The 27546-nt window shown below is 48.6% G+C and overlaps 2 protein-coding genes across 3 annotated transcripts; one reads left to right on the top strand and one right to left on the bottom strand.

The window, feature by feature from the left end:
* Positions 1-2546: 2546 nt before the first annotated feature.
* Positions 2547-8456, top strand: LOC120696602 (AP2-like ethylene-responsive transcription factor At1g79700). Its single transcript, XM_039979557.1, has 7 exons — positions 2547-2949; positions 3600-3685; positions 4029-4037; positions 4167-4255; positions 4650-4774; positions 5229-5305; positions 7365-8456. The coding sequence occupies exons 1-7, from the start codon at positions 2702-2704 to the stop codon at positions 8063-8065; spliced, it is 1335 nt and encodes a 444-aa protein (XP_039835491.1). The 5' UTR covers positions 2547-2701; the 3' UTR covers positions 8066-8456.
* A 48-nt stretch (positions 8457-8504) lies between these two features.
* Positions 8505-12114, bottom strand: LOC120696603 (ELMO domain-containing protein C-like). Of its 2 annotated transcripts, XR_005684247.1 has the most exons (11): positions 11926-12114; positions 11167-11328; positions 10977-11085; positions 10441-10553; positions 9854-9922; positions 9569-9684; positions 9421-9475; positions 9212-9332; positions 8927-9069; positions 8658-8842; positions 8505-8627 (listed from the first exon to the last, which is right to left on the bottom strand). XR_005684247.1 is itself a non-coding variant. In XM_039979558.1 (10 exons), exons 2-10 carry the CDS (start codon positions 11302-11304, stop codon positions 8741-8743), a joined length of 966 nt encoding a protein of 321 aa, XP_039835492.1. In that variant the 5' UTR covers positions 11305-11328; positions 11926-12114; the 3' UTR covers positions 8535-8740. The 2 variants fall into 2 exon arrangements, 1 of the variants encoding a protein (XP_039835492.1); XM_039979558.1 differs by having other exon boundaries at positions 8535-8842.
* Positions 12115-27546: the final 15432 nt, after the last annotated feature.

Raw genomic sequence — 27546 nt, 5'->3', positions numbered from 1 at the left:
AACAGGTTGTCATGGAATTTCCCCTGTAGTTTTAGCAGATCAGGGCTCAAAACAGATGAAGTTTACTTATATTTTCTGAAGAGAAAGAATGAGAAAATTGTTGGAAATTGAGAGTGGCACACTTGCTTGTACTCCTATATTCTGAAGGAAACCAAAGTCACGGTTTTCTTCGGAGGGGACATCATGTTATCGATGCACTCATCTCCCTCAACCCTCATGTATGATTGTTAGTTCTTTTGTATACCACTGAGTTGCCCATGTCAGTTCAAGATCGTTTTGCCCATTCCCATGAAAACTGCATGCAGGTTTGACTTCTGCTGTCCTGTAGTACTACGCTATTATATTCCTAGCTACTAAATACTTCCACCGATCTTAATCAGTCGGGTTATTAATTATATATATAAGTATTGGTGAGGATATTAGTTTAAGACGTGGGCAGATATGATGTAGTTGCAGGTAACTTGCAAGCAAGCATGCAAACTTGCATGTTGCTGCATAACGGGTGAGAGATTAGATGAAAGGTTTGGAATTCCCCCGTCTTGGTTCAGGAATCTGGCAACCTAAAACTTGCTTTTTACTTGGCCGACTCAAATGAAAGACGGCAGCCAAAAAAGTAGATGAGAAACCAGCATAACTACTGAACCGACAAAAACTTGGCGTAACAAGCAACACGGTTTTGAGGTTTTCAGACTTGTGCAGTTGAAAATAGATACTCGCATTGCTGCACTGCACAGATTACTGGTATGGTTGCGTTTCTGAATGCGAACAGCTGAACAAGCTTGATTATTCCTGTAGTGCACTGAATGCGAACAAGCTTGGTTATTCCTGTAGTGCAGATCGAGGATTTCTAATCGCTCTGGCTTTGGACTAATAATGAATGCGGCAGCAGGTCAAGGCGCGGACGAAATTAAAGAACTGATGGAACGGAACGGAAGGACGTACGGCGTTAGCATTTTGAATGAGCAGTCGGCGTCGCGACGAATTGGTTTGTGCAGTCGTTTCGTTTACACGGGAGGGGAGGGAGAGGTGGCTATTGGTTTTCGTTTTCCCCATGCTGGCAATCAGATGTTGCACATGATAAATGATGGATGATACATGCATCTTCAGTGGCTGTCAGTTTAGTTATCTGAAAATAATTCTCGGTCCACGGTCGTGTCAACTTTGGATGGATGGATGGTCCAATCCTCTCAGGCGTTGACGTATACTACCAATCACAGTTGCTTAGCACGAGTATCTCATGCATGAAAGACCCGCTGAATTCAGTCGAGTTGCAAGATGGGATACAAAATTGCCATGCTCGTGCAACCTGCGTCTCGATCAGCAGCAGTGGAATCTCTCGTTTGAATCGAGTGACAAATTTTTATGTTTGTCGAGTAGTTGAATGCAACTTGCATTATGCAAGAGGAAGACTCTGGCGTAGTGGTCAGTGGTAGATGATCGAATGGTGATTGTGGCTCGGTTCTTGCATTGCATTGAATTATTCAAGGCTCTGCTTTGCTCTTGTCTGCTGTGTTTGGACAAGTGTCGCGGACGTTGCAGAGCAGGCGAAACCAACGGCTTGGGAGAAGGTAGCTGCCTGCGTGCAGGCAGAGGTAGGCATGCCATTTGGAATTGGAGGCCTGCACTGCAGCTCATCGATGTGTTTGCTGACTACGCAAGCCAAGAATCGCAACGCGATTTTCGTCTCCTTGTGGCTCCAAACCAGAGGCGTGTTTATGTCCCTCCGTGCATCCCTTCTCCGTTCCTTTCGAGTAGGAGTCCTCCCTGCCTTTGATCCGGGTCACTGACACATGGGGTCGGATCCACGTGTCAGTGATCCAAGTGCACAGAGTAACTATTTCCGTTTAGGATACGTATACAAACAAACAAATTCTTCAAAAAAAAAAAACCTAACACGATAGAGACATGAATGAGCCTCATCACCCATATAAAAATAGAGAAGAGTATAAACATAAAAAATTACATGGGTTCTCTCGTAATGGATTTTTTTTGCCGCCTAAAAGCTGCATGTTTTATGTGTTCTGATATTAATTAATTATATCCCATTTGTGCCCATTAATCGTCCGCTATAGCCATTGATTGGCCTCCAACGTCACTCGACTCATCCCATATATCATAAGGACGTGACAGGGACGTTCGATACACGACTAAATTGTGTCAATCAAAGCTGGTAAAGTACGAGATGAAAGCCGGACCTGAGATGCTCTGCTGTAGGAGTGTACTAGGGTATTTGAAAAAAAATCTTTTTCCCCCTAATTTCGTGTCTTACAGTAGTGCCAGGTTCAAAGGCAGTCTCATCGTTGGATGGAGTGACTAATTTCCCAGCATACGGTGGTCTGTTACATGCACTGCATCCTGGAGAAAACTGCAGACTTGGCGGCCGCACAGGCACAGAACGGTGAAAACGGCAGCAACGGGATGCCGGGCGAGCAAGATTACAGCAGCAAAACAGGGTGTCATGTCATGTTAGCAGTAACGGAGATCCATCCAGCATCTTGACCAAAACCCCCCACCGCTGCCTCCTCCTCCTCCTCTCCCTGCGCCCGCGCGTCCCTATAAAACCTCCCTGCTCCATCCACCTCGCCGGCGAGGCGAGGCAAATTCACCGGCGAAACACCAACACGCCACCTCCATTGATCAGTAGACGTCCTACGGAAACACGCTGCGTCCCCCGCCGCTCAGACAGAGGGAGAGATCGATCATGGTCATGGAGACAAGATCTCCTCCCCCTGTTTCCTCCCCTCCTTCCTCCTCGTCCTCCTCCATCTCCACCGAGGAAATTCCTCAACGCAAGAGGGCGAGGGCCAGGACCCAGGCCAAGGGCGCCGACAAGCCCAAGAGGCCCCGCAAAGAGGCGCCCCGCCAGACCCAGAGCAAGGACGACCCTGCTGCTCCCAATGCCGCCGCCGCCGCCGCTAAGAGGAGCTCCGTCTACAGGGGAGTCACCAGGTACGCGTCTCGCCATCTGCATGCCGTCCTACCCCATCCCATCCACCCCCTGATTCCGATCGCCACCACTGCTCTCCTCGATCCCAATCGCAATTCTCCGCGGGCCCTGCCAGCTCTGTCCAACCAAAGCATTTCAGATTTCAGAACTATTTGCGCTAGCTCTATCAGCCGACCGCTTCCTTCTGTTTGCAATTCCTTCCGACGCGAAATCTCCGCTTGCATGTTACATTCATCGATTCAGGGTCGCAAGCTGCCAGTTCCTGTTTGCACTGCCGCTCATCTTTTCGGAGTTCTGAGTGCCAAGCTCTCTCTCTCTCTCTCTCTCTCTCTCTCTCTCTCTCTCTCTCTCTCTCTCTCTCTCTCTCTCTCTCTCTCTCTCTCTCTCTCTCTCTCTCTCTCTCTCTCTCTCTCTCTAGTCCAAAACTGTCTCGTTCTCTCTGTTCTTGAAACATTTCTGCGATAGGAGAGGTCGTTTTCTGATAGCTAGAAAGTAGGAAGTTAGTTCATCTGCATTACCGCAAGCCATCTTGTGGTGATCAGTTTCTTTGACTTCTTTTCCCCCCTCTTCTCCTTGTTGTAAGGAGAGCGCTGTAAATTTCTTTGTAAATTAATGCTGCTGCTCATCAACATACGCGTCGCGTTGCATGCAGGCACAGGTGGACAGGCAGGTTCGAGGCCCATCTCTGGGACAAGCACTGCCTCACCTCCCTCCAGAACAAGAAGAAAGGCAGGCAAGGTCTGTGTGTATTGCTTGCTACTTGTATCACAGATGCATGTACACTTACTTGAAACTTGAAAGGGATATGGAAATGATTTCAAGTATTCTTGTCATACATTTTTTTTTCCTCTGAAAATTGGTTCCTTTTCGTCTTATTTATTTTTCCAAAGGAAAACAAAAATTCTAATACGATGATTGAGCAGTAATGCATCTGCCAGTAGTACAAAGCTTATTTCAAAAGTGCACCGAATTTCTTAAGGCTGACATCCTGATCAGGCTTTGTTTATCTCCTTTTCTTTCTGTTATCTTTGGCGGGGGCCCTTGCCTGGTGATCTGCATGTGACTGTGATCTACTCAATAGTCTATTTGGGTAAGTCCCACAATTCACTAAATACATCTAAGCTGTCTTTGCCAGATTCATGTTACTTGTCGCCAGATCATGGTGTGATCTGCATCCTTGTCTCGCTATGAAAACAAATTAATTCTCTACGATCTGCAGGGGCCTATGATACTGAGGAGGCAGCTGCTCGTGCATATGACCTTGCAGCTCTCAAATACTGGGGTCCTGAAACAGTCCTGAATTTCCCAGTAAGTTCCTGCGTGCTCCAAGAAAACAAATTGTCTCCAATCTGTCAAGAGTTCATATTGTTAGCAAACTCCTGCATGACCAAATAACCCAGAGACCGAGGGCGAACTGAAAATGGCTTCTTTTGTGCTTAGTTATTTATTATGAACAAGGCACCGTCTAGCAATAAATTTAGATGACATCAGATCGAGCAATGAGCTCACAACCCCTGTCGGCTTGTTGCAACTACTCCATTATGCAAACTCAGACAAGACTAGCCTCCATTATTGTGCGGTCGTAAGCAAGCAGGGGTAGTAACTGGCCGTCAAAGTTTGTTTGCATTTTGAATAATATTCATGTTAACAATATTTAGTAGATGAAATCAATCGACTAAGCTTGGTGATTTGATTGATGCAGGCGGAGGATTACTCGGGCGAGATGTCTGAGATGGAGGGGGTGTCGCGGGAGGAGTACCTGGCCTCCCTCCGCCGCCGGAGCAGCGGCTTCTCCAGAGGGGTCTCCAAGTACAGAGGCGTCGCCAGGTACTAATTAATCACCAACCCTTAAATCAAACCCCCTCACTTATTTTGGATTTCTGGTTCAACTAGCACATGCAGCAGACAGCAATGTTCATCAAACACACCTGCAAAACTGTGCAACTCAAGTACCAAAAATGGAACTGAGAATGGGGTCCAGTCCAAAGTGCAGGCTGACTCAAAGGCAGAAACCTTTCTGCTGTAGTGTTCTCTAGTCTACTGACACGGCATGTTGGAGAAGAGGTCCACCTGTAACGTGACAGCCATGCATCACCTGGGCCTATGACACGTCACACGCTAGCCATGTCATGCATGCATAACTCATCAGCATTGTGCACCTAGACATGCCACCTCTGTACTGCATGCTCTCCTCATTGTTCAGAGATGCATGTCTTGAGATTCATTCAGTTTATATGTTAAAATAATGAAATTCCAATATTCTTATTGTTTTGATGATCAGGCATCACCACAACGGGAGGTGGGAGGCGCGGATTGGGCGAGTCTTTGGGAACAAGTACCTCTACTTAGGAACATTCGGTATGGGCTAGTGTACTGTATTCCCCAGTAATGTTTATAGTTGCATGCTCTTTGCATTTCTTTTAACAAGTTAGCTTATGCCAGCATTTAAGGGCTACTCTTGTTTGTTGTAGAATTGCCCTACTTACTGCCAGGGCCACCTAACTCTAACCAGTTTTTATGAATGTTCATCGACCTAACTTCTACACAATTGAATGGCTCGTAGTATTTCTTAGTTTCCCTTCAATGCAGACTAGCCAATCCCCTTGTATACTGTCCTACTCAGATATGAGTGATCCGAACTACTATGTCGCTTTTAAGAAAAATAAAGAAAAACAGTGAATCTGATCATCTATCGAATCATATCATACTAGGGAGCATAATACTGGTGCACTTTTCCTGGGGCAAAAGAATTGTCCTTTTCTTGATTGTCAAGATCAAGACCATAAGACCTAGATACTCTCATGAAGCAATCCCCAGAAATTTGCTCCTTCAGAAGTCCAACTTGCCTAAAAATTAGTAGCATGAAACAGGCAAACTGTTGGCTAATTAGTAGCCAAAAGTACATGGCTTCCAAACTCGTGACAAGCACGTGGCGCGAGTAGTCACCACTCACCTCCCATCCACTGCCAGTTGCAGTAATAATAAGATGGTGCCTAGGGATCTTCAATTCATCAGCACTGCCGGCCTTTTGTTTTTTTCACTTGCCTGCGTGATTCAGCACCAGCAAACAGTGATCTCTTCACGTGCATCAAGCATGCCCTGGGTGGCTGTGTCAAACCTAGATCAAGATTCAAGATCCAGACCACAGATTTGCTTTCACCGCTATTCCCATCATAAAAGGCCAGAGCCAGTGATAGAGGAAAACACATAGGTTAACTACTTATTGCATTAAGATTGGACATGTCCAGTGACTGGCGCATGTGCAAGGAAGCGGCCACCGACCATTCAAATTAGTGAATAGCCATTGTCTGCAATTCAGTATCTCCTCTTTTTTTTTGCGAACCAAGATGTAGATTATATTAAACAGCGGCAAGCACAGTACATCCTAGCTTTGCAAAGACAACCCTAAGGAAAGCACAAATTACAACCAAGTCCCTGCACATCGTCTTCCACCTCCAGACAGGGTAGCGCGACCGCCTCCGCGTACTCCAAGCATCGCCCAAGAACTTGAAACCACCGATCAAACCAAAGCAAATCGAGAGGTGGACACCCAGAGGTAAACTGCAAGAGATCCGCGAGAAGAGGACATCAGCCGTCGACCTCATTGAATTGACCCTCCATCCGCCATCTTCTGCCTCAACCCGAGAAGCTCTGGAGCACCGCAGAAGAACACGAAGAACAACCTGCACTTGCTCCGCCATAGAGGCCATCCCCAAAGACGAGATCCAATCGCATGGAAGTGAAAGGACCCGACCCAATCTCACAGAAGATTTCAAGCGAGAAATCTCACTAGAAAATCCCCGGAGAAGCAAAATCCACCTTGCCGAAGCGGCGACTCCGACCATCAGCAAGAGGAAGACAAGCCACAGTGGCTCAAACTCCATCCCCTCCAACCCGTTGCAAAAGGAATGGACGAATTGAGGCCGCCGGCAAACCCTAGCTCCTTTGCCCGACGGCGACGAGCAGCATCTAGGCCTAGATAAGTAAATATCTAACCTATCTACAGCCGGACGGTGATCCCGCAGTCGTTCCCCCTCGCCGACGGCCGGCCGGCCATCGGAGAGGAAGAAGACCGGCGGAATCCCCGCCGGAAGCGGCGTCCGCCTCGGAGTCGCCCTTTTTCGCCTCTATTCACTGTAGAGAGGGGATAATGACGAGTCGGAGAGGAAACCGGACAACAGTGCCTGAATATAAGATCATCTCCTGCATGATGTATTCTCAAACCAACAAAAATATACATTCACCAGAATCTGTCACCAAATATTTGTCCTGCTTTCCAAATGCACTGTACTCCAAGGACAATGACACTGGAACAAATTCACGTTGTCGAATTTCTCAAGATATTAGTCAATGCATCATGTCTAAACTTGAAAACATGCACTCATTCAGATAAGCTTACATCATTTTCTTCCTGCAGACACTCAAGAGGAGGCAGCCAAGGCCTATGATCTTGCAGCCATTGAATACCGAGGTGCCAATGCTGTAACCAACTTCGACATTAGCTGCTACCTGGACCACCCGCTGTTACTGGCACAGCTCCAACAGGAGCCGCAGGTGGTGCCAGCACTCAACCAAGAACCTCAACCTGATCAGAGCGAAACTACAGTCCAAGAGTCTGACTCAAGCGAAGTGAAGACACCTGATGATAATGCAGAGCCTGATGATAATGCTGAGCCTGATGCTAATGCACAGGCTGATGGCAGTGCAGAGCCCCTCGCACTCAATGACAGCATCGATGAGAGCTTATGGAGCCCTTGCATGGATTACGAGCTGGATATCATGTCAATATCTAACTTTGGCAGTGCAGAGCCCCTCGCAGTCGATGACAGCATCAATGAGAGCTTATGGAGCCCTTGCATGGATTACGAGCTGGATATCATGTCAATATCTAACTTTGGCAGCTCAATCAACCTGAGCGAGTGGTTCTTTGATGCAGACTTTGGTAGCGACATTGGGTGTCTGTTCGATGGGTGTTCTGCAGTTGATGAAGGCAGCAAAGATGGTGTAGGTCTGGCAGATTTCAGCTTGTTTGAAGAAGGTGATGGTAAGCAAAAGGATGTTATTTCAGATATGGAAGAGGGAATACATCCTTCAACAATGATCAGTGTGGGCAATTGATCCTGAAGCCTATGCATGCTGTCTGGGATCCGAGATATCCAAGGAGGTTTTCACTTTTCAGGTGTCCTTTCTTGGGTATACTTGATTGTCCAATGCCATAATGCCACTACTGCAAAGAAGCTGAACTTGTAGAAAGCCCCATGGCATTTAGGTTGGCATTAGACAAATGTGTTGGTGTTCTTTGATTCTTTGAATTTGCTCCAAGCTGCTTGACTAACCTTGAGAGATCGTCTCACATAGCCTAGATTCAACTAATCACATCCTGGTGAATCTGAAATGTGGTTTAAATGGTTGTGTAGCATCGCAGTTTTGCACGGCAGTGCTGCCAATGCAGCATATATTTGTGCGTTTCAACAGTTACAAGGCCGGAACCCTAATAGCTCCAGCTTAAGGAACAGTGTCATTTTTTTAATTCAAAAGCTGATAGTTTACCCAGAGATACTTAAAAGATAATAGGAACTTGATGACGAGTTCCCCCCAAGGCATATATGAGGTGGAGCATACACCAGTATCACATACCAATGTCAAAACTTGATGATAAGTAAATTCTTTTCGAGGCATCATACATGAATACACAGTATACATCTTCTACGTCCAGTAAAAGAATGGAAAGCAAATTTAAACAACCTATTCACGGCGTAAAAGTATCTCTTTTCCTGCTAAGTACAAACATAACTACCTTTTCAGCATTCTGAATGATGGCAAGTCTTGAACGCTAGAAATGCACCCCATAGTAAGCTCTTTCTCTAATTGAACTCGTGTAGACTTCAGAACCTCCTGTAAAATGGAAATAACCATCAACTCAAACAAGGTAATGAAATGGAAAATGCATAGATTATTGTCTAAGTCAACAATGCTCACATTGAATTGCATATAACTAGCTCGCCTTGCAAGCCATTGAGCATCAAGCACCTGAAATGCTACACAAAAAAGGTTATCGAAGGCCGCCTCGTCATCTTCAAGTAGTTGAACGAAGTGGACACCAGCTTTTGTACTAATTTTTCCTATAAAGAGAGGTAGCAGATAAGATTTAGTTCTTCATTGATTGCCTGCTTACGGACCAAATTCCAAAGGCAGCGGAACCATGGCGGGAAAATGAATCTGAATGAATACTAAAAATATACAGCAGACATTACAATAAATCACCTGATTGTAAATCCAGCATTTGAACTAACATATAAGATATGTTTACACCACCTGCTGCAAAAGGATACTCCCACTTAGCTCTCTTACCCTCGGCCTTGTGTAGTAACCTATGAAAGGAATCCTGCATGTGAACCACAGGTTAAAAACAACAGGGTCACCCACAGATGACTGATTTATACAGTAAGTGTTCAGGATGGATCGAAACATACTGGATAATTTCTGGCAAAGTATATTAGGTTCTCCAAGGACATGAACCCACCTGCCCTGCAAGTTCAGCATATAAAACATATTGGTTCAAGTGGTGCCAACATAATGCAATGATAATTTTATCATGAAACTTCAATACTTCATAAGAACCTAAAATCTGTTGATGGGTCAGAGTTTTGCCAGCCCATCTCCTTCCACAGATCTGATTTTAGAGGAGGAAGTTGTCGGTTAGGATAAGCTAACCTCCAAAGCTCTTTCAGAGCATCCTGTAACAGAAAGAAGATATTACCTTTTCTGATTAACACTGCCTTGCCAGTCATGAATACCAGCAAATCAAATCTACTGTATTTATCCCATTCCTCTAGGCAGAAAATTAGCATTCATTTGATAGGAGAAAAGGATACCATAAAGGTAAACTATATAGAGAACGAAAACCTGGTGCTTGACAGAGGAGCAGTCATATGGCACATCTAACCTTTGTCTCAACAATTTCAATCTTTCTACCTGCAAAGTAAGTGAAACTGTTAAATACCAGAAAACAGTAACTTAACAAAGTTGAGCAATGTAAACACTACTTTAGCAACTGAGAAAGAAGTCAAGAATAATGTGCATAAACTTGCTCTCTAAAAGAAATTAAGATTAAGGGAAGAAAGATTCCTTTGTTTTCCTTTAGACACATGCATGCCCGCATCCAAGGGGAAAGTCATTTAAGAAAAGAAATTAACAACAGATGTGAAATGGATACACTCATACACCAACATTTGCAATAAGGTAAAGAAATAAGGACATGCAGATGCAGGGGAAGAAAAGGTTTTACTTTAAGCACAATAAACTCATCCAAGAACTTAAGCTTAAAGCTGTTCGGGGAATACAACTAATATCAAATTTCTACTTATACTAATAACAAAATCTCTTGATAGCATACTACTATACAAACGCATGCTATCAATAGAAGGATTCCCTTCCCTTTCTGTTGTACAGCAGTTCAAATAAAAATAGGATTTTTTCAAGCACCACTGTACCTGTAATGGACTGAGATTAAGTGGAACTGTCTGTCCATTTTGTGAACTTTGGGGAGCAGAAGAGCAACCAAAAAGCCTTGCAATCAAAGATCCAAATTCAGAAAGAACATTTACTGCATAGAGAGGAGTGGGTTTTTTCAGGACAGTACTTCAGAATGGCATGAGTGACAATTGTAAGTGCATCGTATTAATCAGAAAAGAATAACTAAGGTGAATTTAAACACAAATGGTAAATATATGTTTTAGATATAATCAAATCTTTAAACTAGAGGATCTTGTATAAACATTAAACAATGCACTGTACGTTTTCTTATCAATACATGGATCGTCTGGTGTCCAAAGCATTAATTAAGAAATAAAAATGTGAATACAGTTGGTATTTTCAGAAATAGAATTACCAGCAGCAACCAAGTGGTAACTCATAAATACATGGACTAGGATGAAAGAATTTATCAAGTAAGACTGTAGGAGTATAATCTTTTATATACATGTAAGGAGGACACTATAGCATTAACATCTAGCTCTTCTTGAATTACCTATCTTTCTTGCAGATTGAGCAATAAAAATCGACAGAAGATGCGCCCAACGAAGGCACTCCTCTCTTGTCCCATCCCAGAAATCTGACCGTGTAGCAGGCTCATATCTCTGCAAATAAAAGGAAAGGGCATACTGAAAAACATGAACTAAAAGTTGGTCTATGATTCAATCATTGGAGGAGTTACTAACCTTGGTTTTTTCTTCATGAGGACCATTTCCCAGAAGAGGTTCTGTTACAGGATCTGATACTGTTGTCTCCATTGTTTTTTCACTTGTTTGATCAGATTCAGAACTGCAAGGCCTTCTTTTTATAGCTTTTGAGGCCATACTAGGTGGCTGTATGAATCATGCCTGCTCTCAGAGAAAATGGAGCAACATCAGAAAGTATACATCGAAACAACAACTAACCAATAAAGAGCAAGACCGAAGTACCAAACTAACGAATATGCTTTGGTCAACAAGAATCTTTTAGGAATAATGTAGAAGTTCAACACAAAGCAAACCATAGGGAAAACTGACATACAAAAGTTGACAGTTCAAAAAGAGCTATTTGACGAACCAAATTCGTAGTGAAATTTACCTAAAATTTCATAGAGAAACAAATCAATACCAGCAAATTTAAGCCACGGTATTGAACGAATTGGAGCACCTAGCTGCAATCCAATTTACGCCCAATTACTCAAGACATTGGAAGTAATTTTCACTAACTCGCAGATACTTGGCCTAACAACTGGCAGGCAGCCTCCTTGACATCAAAATTCGCAAATTTAGACCCTTCTTATCATCAGGAAGGAGGCTACCGGGGTTCGCGCCCGTTGAAATCTAGGGAAAAACCAGAATAGGTCGCCTCCACCATCCCAGTTTACATGAAATTTCTCCGAGAAAAAAAAAGTAGCTTTCCCCAAAAAGGGTAACTAACGGCATTGCATCAGATCGCGATTCGCTTACCTTGCTAATCGCCGGTGTTCGCCGCCCAACTGAAACCCGATTCCTCAGTCCCCGCGCTCTCTCCCTCCCCTTCTCCTCCGCGAGGTCAGCGGAGAGGAGCGTCGGTGTCAGAGATTCAGAGATCCCAACGACCACCCTAGCCCTACCTGCACGGCACGGCTCTGCGATTTGCACGCCATGGTAATTTCCCTTCATTACAGGGGTGTTTAAGAAAATGTATGGTGCCCACCTGGCAAAACACAAAATCGCACGTGACGAGAGTCTGGGCCCCACCTGTCAGTTGGCAGAACCATTTCAACCTTGCCGCGAACACCAGCTACCGGTTCGCGCCTCAACGCCCCCGGCATGGCGCTCCTCCTCCTCCTCTCCGTCCTACTCTGCTTCGCCTCCGCCGCGCCTGAGTCATCTCGTTCTCCGGCCACCGCGCTCTTTGTCCTCGGCGACTCCACCGTCAACTGCGCAGCCAGCATTCTCCCCCTCAACCTCACCGCGCCCTCCCTCTCCCTCCCCGCCGGCCCGTGCCTCTTCCCCTCCGCGCGCCGCCTCCTCCCCGACCACCTCGCCGCCAAGATGGGCCTCCCTTCGCCGCCCCTCATCTCCACCCTCAACGGAACCGCGGCCGCCGCGGCGAGGGGCGTCAACTTCGGCGGCCAGTACGGCGACCGCGGGATGTTCCGCACGGGCGCCGTCGGGCAGCAGCTCCGCCTGGCCGCCGAGACGCTGCAGCTGCTGCGTCTCGAGGCGGGCGCTCCGCGGGACGCCTCCGCCGCCGCGGCGGGCGCGGTGTTCGTCCTGTCCTTCGGCACCGACGCCTACGCGCGGCTGCTCGCGCGCGGGCCCGCCGAGGCCGACGCCGCCGCGGGCTCGGGCGCCTCCTCGCCGACCGCATCGCCCGCGGCGTGCAGGAGCTGTACGAGGCGGAGGTGCGGAGGGTGGCGGTGATGGGGGTGGCGCCGCTGGGGTGCGCGCCGCGCGTCATGTGGGAGGAGGGGACGCGCGTCCGCGGCTGCGTGGAGGAGGCGAACGAGCTGATCGAGGGGTACAACGCCAGGCTCGCGGCGAGGCTGGATGACCTGCGGCCGGAGCTGCCTGGCGCCGCCGTCGTGTTCTGCGACGTGTTCAAGGGGATGATGGAGATCCTCTGCAATCCCGGCAGATACGGTAACGATGACATCTTTCCGCTATTCTTTTTAGCACTTTATTTATTTCAGTGAACTGTGGTTGAATTGACACTGAATTGTTAGGGATCTCTGAATTGCAGCATACTCTGCATCATGACCATGCACAATTCTCTGAAAATAGTTTGATGGTTTTCTGGTGAAAGTGAGAGGTATCTCTGACTGATCCCCCTTTGGCCTTTGTCCAACTCCAAGTACTGCATTGTGCTTCGATACACGATGGTGGCAGTCCATTTGGTTAAATCATGGAAAAGAAAGGGCAGAACATGTCCTGCATCCAACAAGCACACATAAGGAAACGTCCCAGTGCACCTGCAGTACTGCAATCGAAACATGTCCCTTTCATTTCATACTTGAAACCCATTGCATCATCGAAACCCGCACTGCTTCCAGCTGTCCCTCATCCTTGAGCTTCTTCCAAAAGGATTGGTCTCCCACTCTCCCTTGTCCATGATCCTGTTTGGTTTAGTAGCGCTAGATACTGTCACAACCCAAGAAAAAAAAGAAATAAATAAATTTCTCCCCGCCGGGCCCGCCTGTTAGCCGCCCTTCTCCTTCCCTTGCTCTGCTCAGTGCCGCGCGTCGCCGCCGCCGGCCATCTCCGAGACACGTGCCGGCCATCCTTGGGCGTCGTGCCACGCTCGTCCTCCCTCACACGTTCTTATCCGCTCGCTCGCCCTATCCTCTATCGAGGCCGGTCCCCGCTCCTCTCCAACCCTAGCTCCCGTTCCCCTCTCCATTGCCGCCGCCCCGAGCTTCCTCCCCGCCGCCGATTCGCCGCCCTCGGTGAGCCTCTCGCCGATTCCTTGCACGGGGAGCTCCCTCTCGCCCTCCTCCTCCGATTCCGGCGTTCATCTAGCCCTTTCCCCTCCCTTGTAGGGCAGCCGCCGCGCCGGTCCGCCCGCCGCCGCCCCTCCGCTGCCGCTCCTCGCTTGCGCCACCGCCGGTGAGGCTCGCCGCCACCTCCTCGTCCCCATGCGCACCTTCCCCGGCCCGCTCTGGCCCTGCCTCGCCGCGCCGCCGCCGCCGTCGCCGCGCGTGCGCGTGGCGCCGCGCACATGCCGTGGCCGCGCTCTGAAGCGTCCCCTCATAAGAGAAGACTTAAATGTGTTACAAACATCAGTCCCAGGAGGCTGATGACACATTTATTACATCAGATGGTTCATTACCGTACAACTCTACGCGGTAGTGAGCAGAGAAGCGCAACTATCGCGAGGATTACAATCCACACGCATGCAACGATATTAAATATAAAAAGGAAGTCATCAGAGTCTTGCGCCATGCGGTAACTCCTGCGGGTGACCCTAATCCACAGGCGAGGCTGGGTGCAGGACGGTACCCCTACTCAAATGGAGATGAAAAGAGTTACGTGAAAAGGAGTTGATATGAAGGAGATATTAAGTTTACAGTATTGGTTGGTGGAATGATTTGGATTAAGTGCTCACGGCCTGGTGGGTGTTTTGGGCCTTTGTTGTGGAGTTAATGGTCGGGGAAGCTGCCTGCCATCTCACCTTGGCGCGGAACAGCTCGAGGAAGAGGATCAATTGTTGGAGCTTCGTTTCGTGAGTGAGTTGGGCTCGGGAGGAGTGGTTCAGCTAGCGGAGCGAAGTGGCTCGGTGTGCTTGGGCTGGTGACGGGGCTCGTCACGGCCTTGCTCCTTTTATAGGCGAGGAGAGCAGGAGCGGTGTTGCGCAAGGACGGCGACGGCGTGGGCTGTGGCAGCTCGTCGTCAACGCGAACAGTGGCAGTACTGAAGGCGCGAGCGCCGAGGCGGCAAAGCCGGCGAGGGCGCTGCAGCGGCGTGGGCGAGGTGGGGACGCGAAAGTAGGCGGCACGGCGTGATGCCGGCGACAGTGCGCGGTCCCATCGTGGGGCCGGCATGTCGCGCGTGCGCGAGTGAGAGCGAGCGGGTGAGGCGGTTCGGCGGAAAAAATCTCGGCCGGCACTGTGCGTGGCGATCCTGATTTTTAGCGAGGTGGGTGCTGCCATGACGGGTCCTTTCAAGGTCAATAGTGTGGGTACTCTGTGGTTTCCAGGGAATGATGAAGTTATGGCAAAGGAGGTAGGCGCTGTCATGATTGTCTGGGAATTATGGCATGGTACGGTGACTTGAGAGACTTTTATGGAAAGAGACGAGATGATTTTTGTCGTAGGTGCAAGCATATGTATGCTGGTTACTGGAGGGAACGAATGTACTAACGCAAGACAAGAGTATGAAATAGTTTACCTAGTAGTTATGTAATACCTCGTATAACGTTAGTATTATTTTACGTTACTAGTTTAATTGCAACATAAGTTTTATTTTAGTGATTGTTGGAAATTGAGGCAGCCCTACTAAGTTGAGGATCTACACTAACTCACTTCAGAGTCGGTCAGCAAATAGTTACTTAGTGTACTGGGCCCTTTTGACGGCAGAGCCGCCTTTTGCTTCCGGGAGGCAGAGCCTACCAACAGATGAAGCTGGCTTCCGGGTGGCAGAGGCAACCTTCGATGAAGCCCAGACCCTTTTGTGATCCCGGGTGGCAGAGCCAACCTTCGATGGATCACAACTTATACACTAAGTACTTAAATTTAACCGGGAGACTAACACTTATAAAGACGCTTACCTTATTGAAGCAACAAAGGAACACACACCTAGCACACTCTACCTATGCTCACTTCTACCATGCCCTTGGATGTGTGTGGAATGGAGTGGAGTAGTATGGCATGGCAAGGGGTGGCACCCTCCTTATATAGGCACTCATACTCTCTTGGATGAGTGACACTTGTCACACTCTAGGAAGTTCCCTACAAATATCTAAGTTCCCTATAAATATCTAATTCTAGAAAATTCTAAATTTTACCATGGCAAGAAAATATCCAACCTTCTTGTCTTCTTATGATTCTTGTGGAACATTCTAGAACCTTGTCATGGTGAGCAAAATTACGCCATGGTTTATCCTTATTTTTATAGAACCTTCTAGAAATTTGCATTATAAATTTCAACACTCCCCCTTAATCATGATGAAAACTGGGATGTTACAAACCTACCCCACTTAGGTTGAATCTCGTCCCCGAGATTCAGCTTCACCAATAAAGAGACTGGGAAACTCGGCTCGGAGCGCGTCTTCTCTCTCCCAAGTTGCTTCTGCTTCCGAATGCCTGCTCCACTGAACTCGGCAAATCCTGACTTCTGAGTTGCGGGTTCTTCGCGTCACAGTGTCCAGAATTTTTACTGGTACCTCTTGATATCTGAGATCATCCTGCAGATCGATTGTCTCTGGGGCCACTTGTTCTTCTGGTACTCGCAGGCACTTTCTGAGTTGGGACACATGGAATACATCGTGTACATCTGACATCTCTGCTGGCAACTGAAGTTTATAGGCTACCGCTCCCACTTTCTTGATAATTGGGAAAGGTCCAATGTAACGTGGAGCCAACTTTCCTCGTACCTGGAATCTGCGTGTGCCGCGAATTGGGGAAACTTTAAGGTACACATAGTCTCCAACTTCGAAGCTGAGAGTACGTCTTCTTTTATCGGCATAACTTTTCTGGCGGGATTGAGCTGCCTTTAGATTCTCTCTGATTTCTGCTATCTTGTCTTCTGCTTCTTTAATAAAATCTGGGCCCTCAATAATGCGGTCACCGACTTCGGTCCACATGAGAGGTGTGCGACATTTCCTCCCGTAGAGGGCTTCAAACGGTGACATCTTTAAGCTTGACTGGTAGTTGTTATTGTAAGAGAACTCTGCATATGGCAAATTGTCTTCCCAATTTTTGCCATAAGTAAGAACGCAGGCTCTTAGCATGTCTTCAAGGATCTGATTAACTCTTTCGGTCTGGCCATCAGTCTGAGGATGATAGGCTGAACTGAAGTCCAACTTTGTACCAAGTGCTTCATGTAACCTGCTCCAGAATCTCGAAGTGAACTGGGTGCCTCTATCTGACACAATCCTCTTAGGTACTCCATGCAACTTCACAATACGCTCAATATATAATTTAGCTAATCTATCACCTCCATAAGTGGTACGCACTGGGATGAAGTGTGCCACTTTAGTGAGTCGGTCAACAATCACCCAAACTGAGTCATGACCGCTCTGGGTTCTTGGTAGACCGGTGATAAAATCCATACTAACTTCATCCCACTTCCATACTGGGATCGGCAACGGCTGGAGTAATCCACTAGGCTTCTGATGCTCTGCCTTGACTCTTTTGCACACATCACAATGAGCGACGAATCGAGCGATAACTCCCTTCATACCATTCCACCAATACTTGTCCTTAAGGTCCAGGTACATTTTCGTAGTGCCAGGGTGAATGGAATAGGCTGAGTTATGGGCTTCATCCAAGATGGTCCTGTGAAAATGGCCTTGCTTAGGCACACATAATCTCTTATTGAACCACAAGACTCCGTCTTTATCTACTCTGAAATCTGGGGCTTTGCCTTCACTGTTGCGACCTTTAATCCATACCAATCTTTTATCTTCCATCTGAGCTTCCTTTATTTGGTCATCCAGGACGGGATGGACACTAAGGTTATAGTTGCAAGAGCGGCGTACAACCCTTAGGTTCAACTTCCTCATTTCTTCACTCAGCTCTGGGGCTTGTGTGACTAAGTGATGGCAATATGCTTTACGACTGAGCGCATCAGCCACCACATTAGCCTTTCCAGGGTGGTAATGAATTTCCAAATCATAGTCTTTGATCAACTCCAACCATCTTCTTTGTCTAAGGTTGAGGTCTGACTGGGTGAAAATGTACTTCAGGCTCTTGTGATCCGTGTAGATTTCACACTTATTCCCAATCAGATAATGTCTCCAAATCTTGAGGGAATGCACCACTGCGGCTAATTCCAAGTCATGGGTGGGGTAGTTCTGCTCATGTGCTCTCAACTGTCTTGAGGCATAAGCTACAACTCTTCCTTCTTGCATAAGCACACAACCCAATCCTTGTCGGGATGCGTCGCAATAAACGACAAAGCTCTTCTGATTATCTGGCAAGACTAGCACTGGGGCAGAAGTTAGTCGCCTCTTCAACTCTTGAAAGCTTCTCTCGCAAGCTTCAGACCAAACCAACTTCGTGTCCTTCCGGAGTAACTCAGTCATAGGCCGGGCTATCTTAGAGAAACCTTCGATGAATCTCCGGTAATAGCCGGCTAGTCCCAAGAAACTCCTGATCTCCGAGGCTGAGGTTGGTTGCTTCCATTCTGATACTGCCTTGACCTTTTCTGGGTCCACTTCAACACCTTCAGCTGTTAAGACATGACCCAGAAAACTGACTCTCTGCAGCCAGAATTCACACTTGCTAAACTTGGCATACAACTGGTGTTTTCTGAGCTTTCCCAGCACAATTCTAAGATGTTGTCCATGCTCCTCAGCACTCTTAGAGTAGACCAGTATGTCATCTATGAATACCACGACAAACCGATCTAACTCTTCCATAAACACCTTATTCATGAGGGTCATGAAAAAGGCAGGGGTATTAGTCAGACCAAAAGGCATCACTGTGAACTCATACTGGCCATAACGGGTCCTGAAGGCTGTCTTGGAGATGTCCTCTTGTCGCACTCTGAGCTGATGATAACCTGACCTTAGATCTATCTTGGAGAAGAACTTAGCTCCCTTCAGCTGATCAAACAAGTCATCAATCCGAGGCAAAGGGTACTTGTTCTTGATGGTGACTGCATTCAGATCACGGTAGTCCACACAAAGTCTCATGCTTCCATCTTTCTTCTTCACAAAGAGCACTGGGGCTCCCCAAGGAGAAACAACGGGTCTAATAAATCCCTTTTGTTGAAGCTCTTCAAGCTGCTTCTTCAACTCGGCAAGCTCTGGGGCTGCTAACCGATAGGCATTCTTTGCTATAGGCTTGGTTCCATGGACTAAGTCAATAGTGAACTCTACATCTCTTTCTAGAGGCATACCGGGTAATTCATCTGGGAACACATCTGCGAACTCCCGAACTACTGGCACCTCTTCTGGGGATTCTGCTTGGATGTGGTTCACCATGGAGTCTGACAGGCTAGGCTGGATTTGGCATGTGACTGTTAACCCTTGGCGGTTGGTGACTGTCACTGCTCTCTCAGCACAGGCTATGTTTCCGCGGTGCTTGGTGAGCCAGTCCATACCGAGTATGACATCTATCCCTTTGGAAGTAAGGACTACTAGGTCGGCAAGGAATACTACCCCACTTAGGTTTATAGGGATATCTAAGACACCTAAGTGGCAAGGTATATGACCTCCAGGGGAACGGGTTATTAGTGGCCTCTTAAGGGCTATAGTAGGTATATCATGCTTTTCCACAAAGTGGGAGGATATAAAGGAATGCGATGCTCCAGAATCAAAAAGCACTGAGGCTAGAGCTGATTGGACCAGAAACTCACCGAGAATCACTCCTGGTGCATCCTCTGCTTCTTCAGCATTCACATGATTCACTTTTGCCTTGCCGAAGGACTGTTGCTGGCTCTTAGCTGGTGTTGCATGGTTGGCTCCAGTCGACTGCTTTGGTCCTTGAACAGAGTTGGAGAAAATAGAAGGGGCGGGCTGATTGAGATACGGACAGTTTGCCTTGTAGTGTTCGGCTTCGCGGCAGTGGAAACAGGTCTTCACATTGGTTACTTGACTTCCGCCAGTTTGTTGGGTGCGGAAGGTACTCTGGGTCTTCATAGCAGGAGCTGACTGAGAGGGCTTCTGGAAAGAACCGGGCTGCGCTTTGAATGAAAAGGCACCCTGGCTCCTTGGGCCTGAGTGAGCCGGATACTGGGTCCTTTGGAACTTCTCCAACTGCTGGGGCTTCTTGCTTTCAAACCGACGTTTGCGCTCACTGAGCTCTGCCTTCCTGTTTCTCTCAATGGTGATGGCCCTGTTGACCATAGCATTAAAGTCACTGTGGGTGGTGACTTCAACCAAGGTCCTGATTTCAGGGTTAAGCCCACCAAGAAAGGCTTCTTGCTTCTTCTCGTCATCATTGATATCCTCTGGTGCATAACGAGACAACTCTGTGAACTTATGAAGATACTCTGTCACAGTCATACCACCTTGACGAAGCTTTCTGAACTCATCCCTCTTGAGCTTCATAACACTGCTGGGAATGTGATGTTCTCTGAAGATCTTGACAAAGTCAGCCCATACCATCTCATTAGCGTTTTCATTTATTTCCCGGTAACTCTGCCACCAAGCAAGGGCTGGTCCCTTTAACTGCTATACTGCGAGCAAAACCTTGTCTCTATCATCTGCATGGACCACTTCAAGCTTCATTTCAATTTCTCGCAGCCAATCATCTGCCTCGATCGGGTTATCAGATCCTCCAAACTTAGGTGGCTGCAAGCGGTTGAAATCTGCAATTCTGCTGTCATTGCCATTATGTTGCATTGCAGGCTATTGTTGCCAAGATTGCCTTGAGCTTGAGCTGTGAGAGTGGTCACAAGAACTTGAAGGAGTTGGTTCTGCTGCTGCAGTATGGCTGCCATGTCAATGGGTGCTGGGGCACGGGGAGGTAGCGGCGGTAGTTGCCCATTTTCTGGTGCTTCTGGGGCTACATTCAGAGGGGCTTGGTTTCTCGGGTTGACCTCGTTACCGTCTTCCTGAGCATGGAGTCCCTGGACTCGGCTCGAGCGACGAGACATCTACGGTCAAGGAGGGCAAGATTAGGTGACTCCCCTAGTATAATGCTAGGGTATATTTGTATATATAAAATATTGGGAAAATTCGATTCATGCCACCACAACTCCGTGAAATTGGGTGTCATGTTGAAAATCATGCCACTCAATGGCATGATTTTCAACATGAGATCCAATTTCAAGAAATTGGAGTGGCATGGTAATATTTTGTACCGCACAATGCACACAAACAAATCATTCAAGCACCAAACAAGTATTCATTCAAACAAGCAGGGATACATGACACGACGGATTACAATAATGCGGCTCGACTTTTAAGGGTCGGCCGGAACGACTCGACTACTGAACCCTACAACACGGTCTTCGGGGTCACTGTTTCCGGGATCTCGGGGAGATGCGGGAGGCGTGGGCGGCACTGATTCACAAATCCTTCTGCGTGGTTGGGACGAGGAACATAGCGGAATTCCCTCTAGGATTGGCAGCTCTGCGGCAGTCCTGGGATGGCGTTCCTTGCGCTTGGCACGGTCCACTAGGTAGACACCCCTAAGGAGCTGACTGTGGCGATCTGCCTGCTCCCTAAGGTTCTCTTCGGCCATGGCAAGGCGGCTTTCAGCTTCGGCTGCTCGGGCTTCTGCCTGGGCTACGGCCAGTTTAGCCTTACGCCAACGGGACTCCGCTTCCTCGGCACGCTGGATTAAATCTCTCACACGCTGATGCAGTTGGTCGCACAAATCGTCGAGGCTAAGCAAATAGCCAGACATAGCGACAACTGTGGGGTTCTTCTCTGTCCCTGCGGGGCTCTCCAGGTTGCGGATCCTCGCCGCCCAAGCAGGACGGCTACGGTCCAGCGGTGGAAAGTACTTCATGGGGGTGGAACCCAAGTGCCATTCAAACATCTGGCACAGGTACCGCAGCGCCTTGCGAGCTGCAAGTTGAATGGTGTCAGGCATACGGGCTCCAGTGGCGGTGACGCTCCAGGGTTGCATCTCCAAGTACTTATCACTGGCACCAATATGGATAGTGACCTCACAACTTTCGGTGCCATGCTCCACGAACTCGCGACCCACGTACTCCGGTCGTTCCGGAATACCAAGTCGCACCGTGGCAGCATAAAGCACCCTGGGGAATCCATCTTCGTTGATGCAGTAGGTGGTGGTCCAGTCATCCGCCATCTGATTTTCAAGGGTAGGGTTAGCATAACAAGGATAAAGTTTAAGGAGTAATATACTTTCAAGGATTGACCATCCTAGGGCTCCTACGGTCATCGTTTACTACCGGTTCGCGTCCTACAGCCAAGCATGGCTCTGATACCACCTGAAACGCCCCGACCCGAAGATCAAGGCTAAACCATGTATTAATTACCGAATAAGGTCTCCGGCATAATACATGTTACATCAAGTGGAGTCCAGAGTCATACAGAGCTTTATTTAACACGTACATGAGGAGTAAAGTGACAACACAAAGCTACACAGAACAACCATAGGATAACAACTAGCATAGCGACATGCAGGACTAGCTCTTCATCCATCACGGCTCCACTCGATCAGCTTGGGTGTGGACACGATCTACTCGTAGTCTTCTGGCACAAAATCAGGATCCTCTGGAGAAAAATCAACAGGGGTGAGTACAAAAGTACTCAGCAAGCTCCACCTCACCCTACGGGAGGGGACTGACATGCACGACACATAATAAGCACATTCTACTAACAATGCAACTAATGGTATGCAACTCTTTCCCGACACAACCCACAATAGGTAGCTCACTAGTTGTCAGGACCACACCGTAGCCTGTCCATACCGTGGACACGGACCATTCGAATGGATTATACACTCTGCAGAGGTCGTACACTGTACCCACACGCTCGGCTGCCCGAACGGACAACCGACATAGCCGACACCCAGCCGTGGCTCAACCCCGACTAGTCGCCCCCAAACCCTCGGGTCTGGACCAATCCAGGTCTCACCCCAAAACATATCCACCTCGGACGACTACCAGGTTAGCCAGTGGGATTAGGCTAAGGTTTGCCCATACAAACTCATGTGGTCGTACTGAAAGTAAGCTAGGTGAGATGTCAAAACAACTCGGTCCTTATGGTTCACCAGGGCAGCAATCATCCCTCAACATATCAACTCAAGCCTACCACCACGGTAGCACTCACCTGCCAGTCTACCACCACGGTAGCGCCGGCTCCAGCATACCCAGCTGCCCTGGTCTTAGCCAGATCCCTTCGTATCCTATTCTCAGTTCTGGATATGCATGACTACTCAGATGCATGCATGAGCACACTCAATCACTCAAGTACTGGTATATGTAATCGATCCTAGACCCAGGCTACAGCTAACCGTCCTCACATGGATGCAACCGCTCACGTAGGGGTCGATGAAACTTGCCTTCGCTTGCATACGCGTCGGCGGCGGCGGCTTCCTGCTCGTGGTACGGGTCTTCTGGCTCCTTGGCAGGCTCCTCCTCGGTCACTCCGTGATCTACGGGCGAAAACGGCACAACCGGCAAACAACACAAGCAAGCAATAAAATAAGCTCAAATGGAGATGAAAAGAGTTACGTGAAAAGGAGTTGATATGAAGGAGATATTAAGTTTACAGTATTGGTTGGTGGAATGATTTGGATTAAGTGCTCACGGCCTGGTGGGTGTTTTGGGCCTTTGTTGTGGAGTTAATGGTCGGGGAAGCTGCTTGCCATCTCACCTTGGCGCGGAACAGCTCGAGGAAGAGGATCAATTGTTGGAGCTTCGTTTCGTGAGTGAGCTGGGCTCGGGAGGAGTGGTTCAGCTAGCGGAGCGAAGTGGCTCGGTGTGCTTGGGCTGGTGACGGGGCTCGTCACGGCCTTGCTCCTTTTATAGGCGAGGAGAGCAGGAGCGGTGTTGCGCAAGGATGGCGACGGCGTGGACTGTGGCAGCTCGTCGTCAACGCGAACAGTGGCAGTGCTGAAGGCGCGAGCGCCGAGGCGGCAAAGCCGGCGAGGGCGCTGCAGCGGCGTGGGCGAGGTGGGGACGCGAAAGTGGGCGGCACGACGTGATGCCGGCGACAGTGCGCGGTCCCATCGTGGGGCCGGCATGTCGCGCGTGCGCGAGTGAGAGCGAGCGGGTGAGGCGGTTCGGCGGAAAAAATCTCGGCCGGCACTGTGCGTGGCGATCCTGATTTTTAGCGAGGTGGGTGCTGCCATGACGGGTCCTTTCAAGGTCAATAGTGTGGGTACTCTGTGGTTTCCAAGGAATGATGAAGTTATGGCAAAGGAGGTAGGCGCTGTCATGATTGTCTGGGAATTATGGCATGGTACGGTGACTTGAGAGGCTTTTATGGAAAGAGACGAGATGATTTTTGTCGTAGGTGCAAGCATATGTATGCTGGTTACTGGAGGGAACGAATGTACTAACGCAAGACAAGAGTATGAAATAGTTTACCTAGTAGTTATGTAATACCTCGTATAACGTTAGTATTATTTTACGTTACTAGTTTAATTGCAACATAAGTTTTATTTTAGTGATTGTTGGAAATTGAGGCAGCCCTACTAAGTTGAGGATCTACACCAACTCACTTCAGAGTCAGTCAGCATCTAGTTACTTAGTGTACCGGGCCCTTTTGACGGCAGAGCCGCCTTTTGCTTCCGGGAGGCAGAGCCTACCAACAGATGAAGCTGGCTTCCGGGTGGCAGAGCCAACCTTCGATGAAGCCCAGACCCTTTTGTGATCCCGGGTGGCAGAGCCAACCTTCGATGGATCACAACTTATACACTAAGTAATTAAATTTAACCGGGAGACTAACACTCATAAAGACGCTTACCTTATTGAAGCAACAAAGGAACACACACCTAGCACACTCTACCTATGCTCACTTCTACCATGCCCTTGGATGTGTGTGGAATGGAGTGGAGTAGTATGGCATGGCAAGGGGTGGCACCCTCCTTATATAGGCACTCATACCCTCTTGGATGAGTGACACTTGTCACACTCTAGGAAGTTCCCTACAAATATCTAAGTTCCCTATAAATATCTAATTCTAGAAAATTCTAAATTTTACCATGGCAAGAAAATATCCAACCTTCTTGTCTTCTTATGATTCTTGTGGAACATTCTAGAACCTTGTCATGGTGAGCAAAATTACGCCATGGTTTATCCTTATTTTTATAGAACCTTCTAGAAATTTGCATTATAAATTTCAACACTCCCCCTTAATCATGATGAAAACTGGGATGTTACACGTTGCCCATACAACGGTCGAGTGGTTTGCACGATAATGGAGTTAGGTGAGATGTAACACCAACTCGGTCCTTGGGGGTGACCAGATGGATATCTCCCTTCCTTGCCCTGCCACACCGGCACGAGCACACCAAACGGCAAATCACACTGAAATGTCATCCATCCCGTCTAGACTCATCCTTCGAAAATCCACTTTTATCCCTTCCCACACACACACCTTTTCTTTATCAATCAAGTTGTATAAAGTAGTAGGTCCTAAGCGTTCTAGTATCAATTAACGTCCAAGCAAAATCAGACATTAATCTAGGTGGTCAAGGAATGGTTATCACAAATCAAGGGGTGGCTATCCAACCGTGTTTTCATGCAAGCAAAACCTATGCAAATTTTGTAAAATAGGCTAATAGGTTGTGTTTATAAAAACTAGGACAAAAGCATGCATCAAAGGATGGGATTGAACTTGCCGTCTTCGATGCCTTCGGGGAGGTCCTGGTCGAAGCACTGTCCTTCGGGCTCGGGGTCGCGGAACTGGTCCTCATTCGCGGGCTCGCAGTACTGCTCGTTAGCGGGCTCTCCTTCGTTCACACCGTGGTCTACGACGCAAACAAGCAAGCAAGCACACAATCAAGACACAGAAAATAAAAGATTTATCGATGAGCTCGAATCAGAAACACTTAAGATACGGAGTTTGGAGTAATGTTTTCGAGTGGTTTCCTAATGGCATGGCCGAAACTAGGTTAAGAAAGGCGTGGTAAAGTTTCGGGCCGATCAGAGTTCGTTTGGTGCATGAAATGATAAGTTAACGGGTTAATTAGGGGTCCGAGGGCTCATTTGCAAATTGTTTTTCGAAAGAAAGGGACTTGGTTGTAATTTCTGGAAAGGTTTGGGTTATTCGGGAAAAGAATAGGGTCTCATTTATAATTAAGTTTATACAGCGGAGGATTTGTTTGTAAATCTAATAAAGGACATAGCTTTATTTGCAAAAATGTTAAAGGTGGGAGGGTTCTTAAGTAATTGGGGGAAAGGCCAGGGGGTTATGGGCCAAATGCCCTACCTTCTTCCTCCCCCCGCGTTGGGAAACAGGGGAGGGGGGCGGCGCTCATCGGCGGCGCCGATTCCGGCGGCCAGGGGCTCGGGGGCGGCTCCGGGGTGAGGGGAAAGGGAGAGGGGGGCCTGCGGGGTCGATCCCCGGCCGCAGCTCGGGCGGAGGCGGCCCAGGATGGCCTGGCCTCGACAGCCGGCGGCAGCGGGCGACGGTGGCCCCGGACCGGTGTCCCAGAGAGGCGGCGGCGGTCAAGGAGAGGGGGAGGAGTACCAGTGGGCCTCGGGGGTGCCAAATTCTACCTCTAATCGGGCCGAGGGGCAGTGGAAAGGGGAGCTCCGCGGTGGCTGGTGCTCGGGGCGGCGGCGATGGTGGGTGGTGGTGCTTGGGGTTCGGGATGGAGGTCGTGGAGCGAGAGGGCGGCGCTGGGGGCCTTTTATAGGCGCGCTAGGTCGGTGGGCGGAGTGGGGTAGGTGAAGGCGGGTGAGGCGGCCGGCGAGCAGCGCGGGGCGGAGTAATGGCGCTCCGGCCGCGTTCGCTCATCGCGGGGTGGCGTGCGGCGGTAGCATGGGCGTCGAGGCGGGGCGAGCAGTGCCGCGCTATGCGGCCGGACGGGGCAGCGACGGGCGACGCGCGGCGTGGCCAGGCGCGCACGTGGGCTCGGCGGAGATCGCGGCGATGCGGCTCAGCGCGTGGCGTGGGCACGCGGAGGTGGCAGCGGCGGGGCACGCGGTGCACGCGCGAGCGGGGAAAGGCGGTGGGCGGGCCTGAACCCGGAATCCCGTTCGTGGTCGAGTCTGAAGTTAACCCAGGCAAGCAGCTAAGCATGAATCCTTGTTCCTATTTAACCTGAGTTAATTAGTTATCTCACCGGGTAATGTTGGGTTATGTATATTAAGTATATATTGCATTCTTGTACCTATCTGCGTGCATTATCCTTCCTTGATTTGTCATCCTTGTTCTTGGCACTAGTTAGTTAGTTAATTACTTAACTTGACTAGATGCTTAGCCCTGCTTAGAGTACTTCTTTCGCTCGCTAGACAGGAATGTTTTGGAGGATCACATTTACCGGTTACCGTTGTTCGCACTGGTTCGGTTGGGTTGTTGAGAGTTTGGTAGTATCGAGATTCGAGCGGTATGGTAGGGCCTAGTGAATGGAGTCACATGGGCATAGTCTGCTTGGATCGCTTCAGGACCGTCCGTGGATGACGTCGGCTTTGAGCACTTTTTCGTGCTACCACATATCCAATATAATGGTACGGATAAGCCAATTATCTTCCTTGACTTGATCATTGATGTACAGTCCTAGATACGTGGCCAAGGGCTATGCAGAGAGGCTTAGAGGTGTCCCCGGGTGGACCTGCGAGTAGGAAAGTTTAGAGATGTCCCCGGTGGAAACTAAGTCTCTACGCGTAAGCTAGGTGTGAAGATTTCAATGATCGGGCCATGTTAGGAACGGTTGACGCGAGTACCCCCTTATTCAACTTTGGCCGGTTGGGTAAGTCGCATGGTCCTTGCGTCATGTGGGTAAAGTAGTACACCCTTGCAAGATTATAATCAATTCGAATTGCCGCACTCTCGGTTATGAGCAA

The sequence above is a fragment of the Panicum virgatum genome, chromosome 3K, assembly GCF_016808335.1.
Source record: "Panicum virgatum strain AP13 chromosome 3K, P.virgatum_v5, whole genome shotgun sequence".
NCBI lineage: Eukaryota > Viridiplantae > Streptophyta > Magnoliopsida > Poales > Poaceae > Panicum > Panicum virgatum.
Note: the sequence above shows the minus strand (reverse complement) of the source record. Positions and strands in the feature narration are given on the sequence as shown.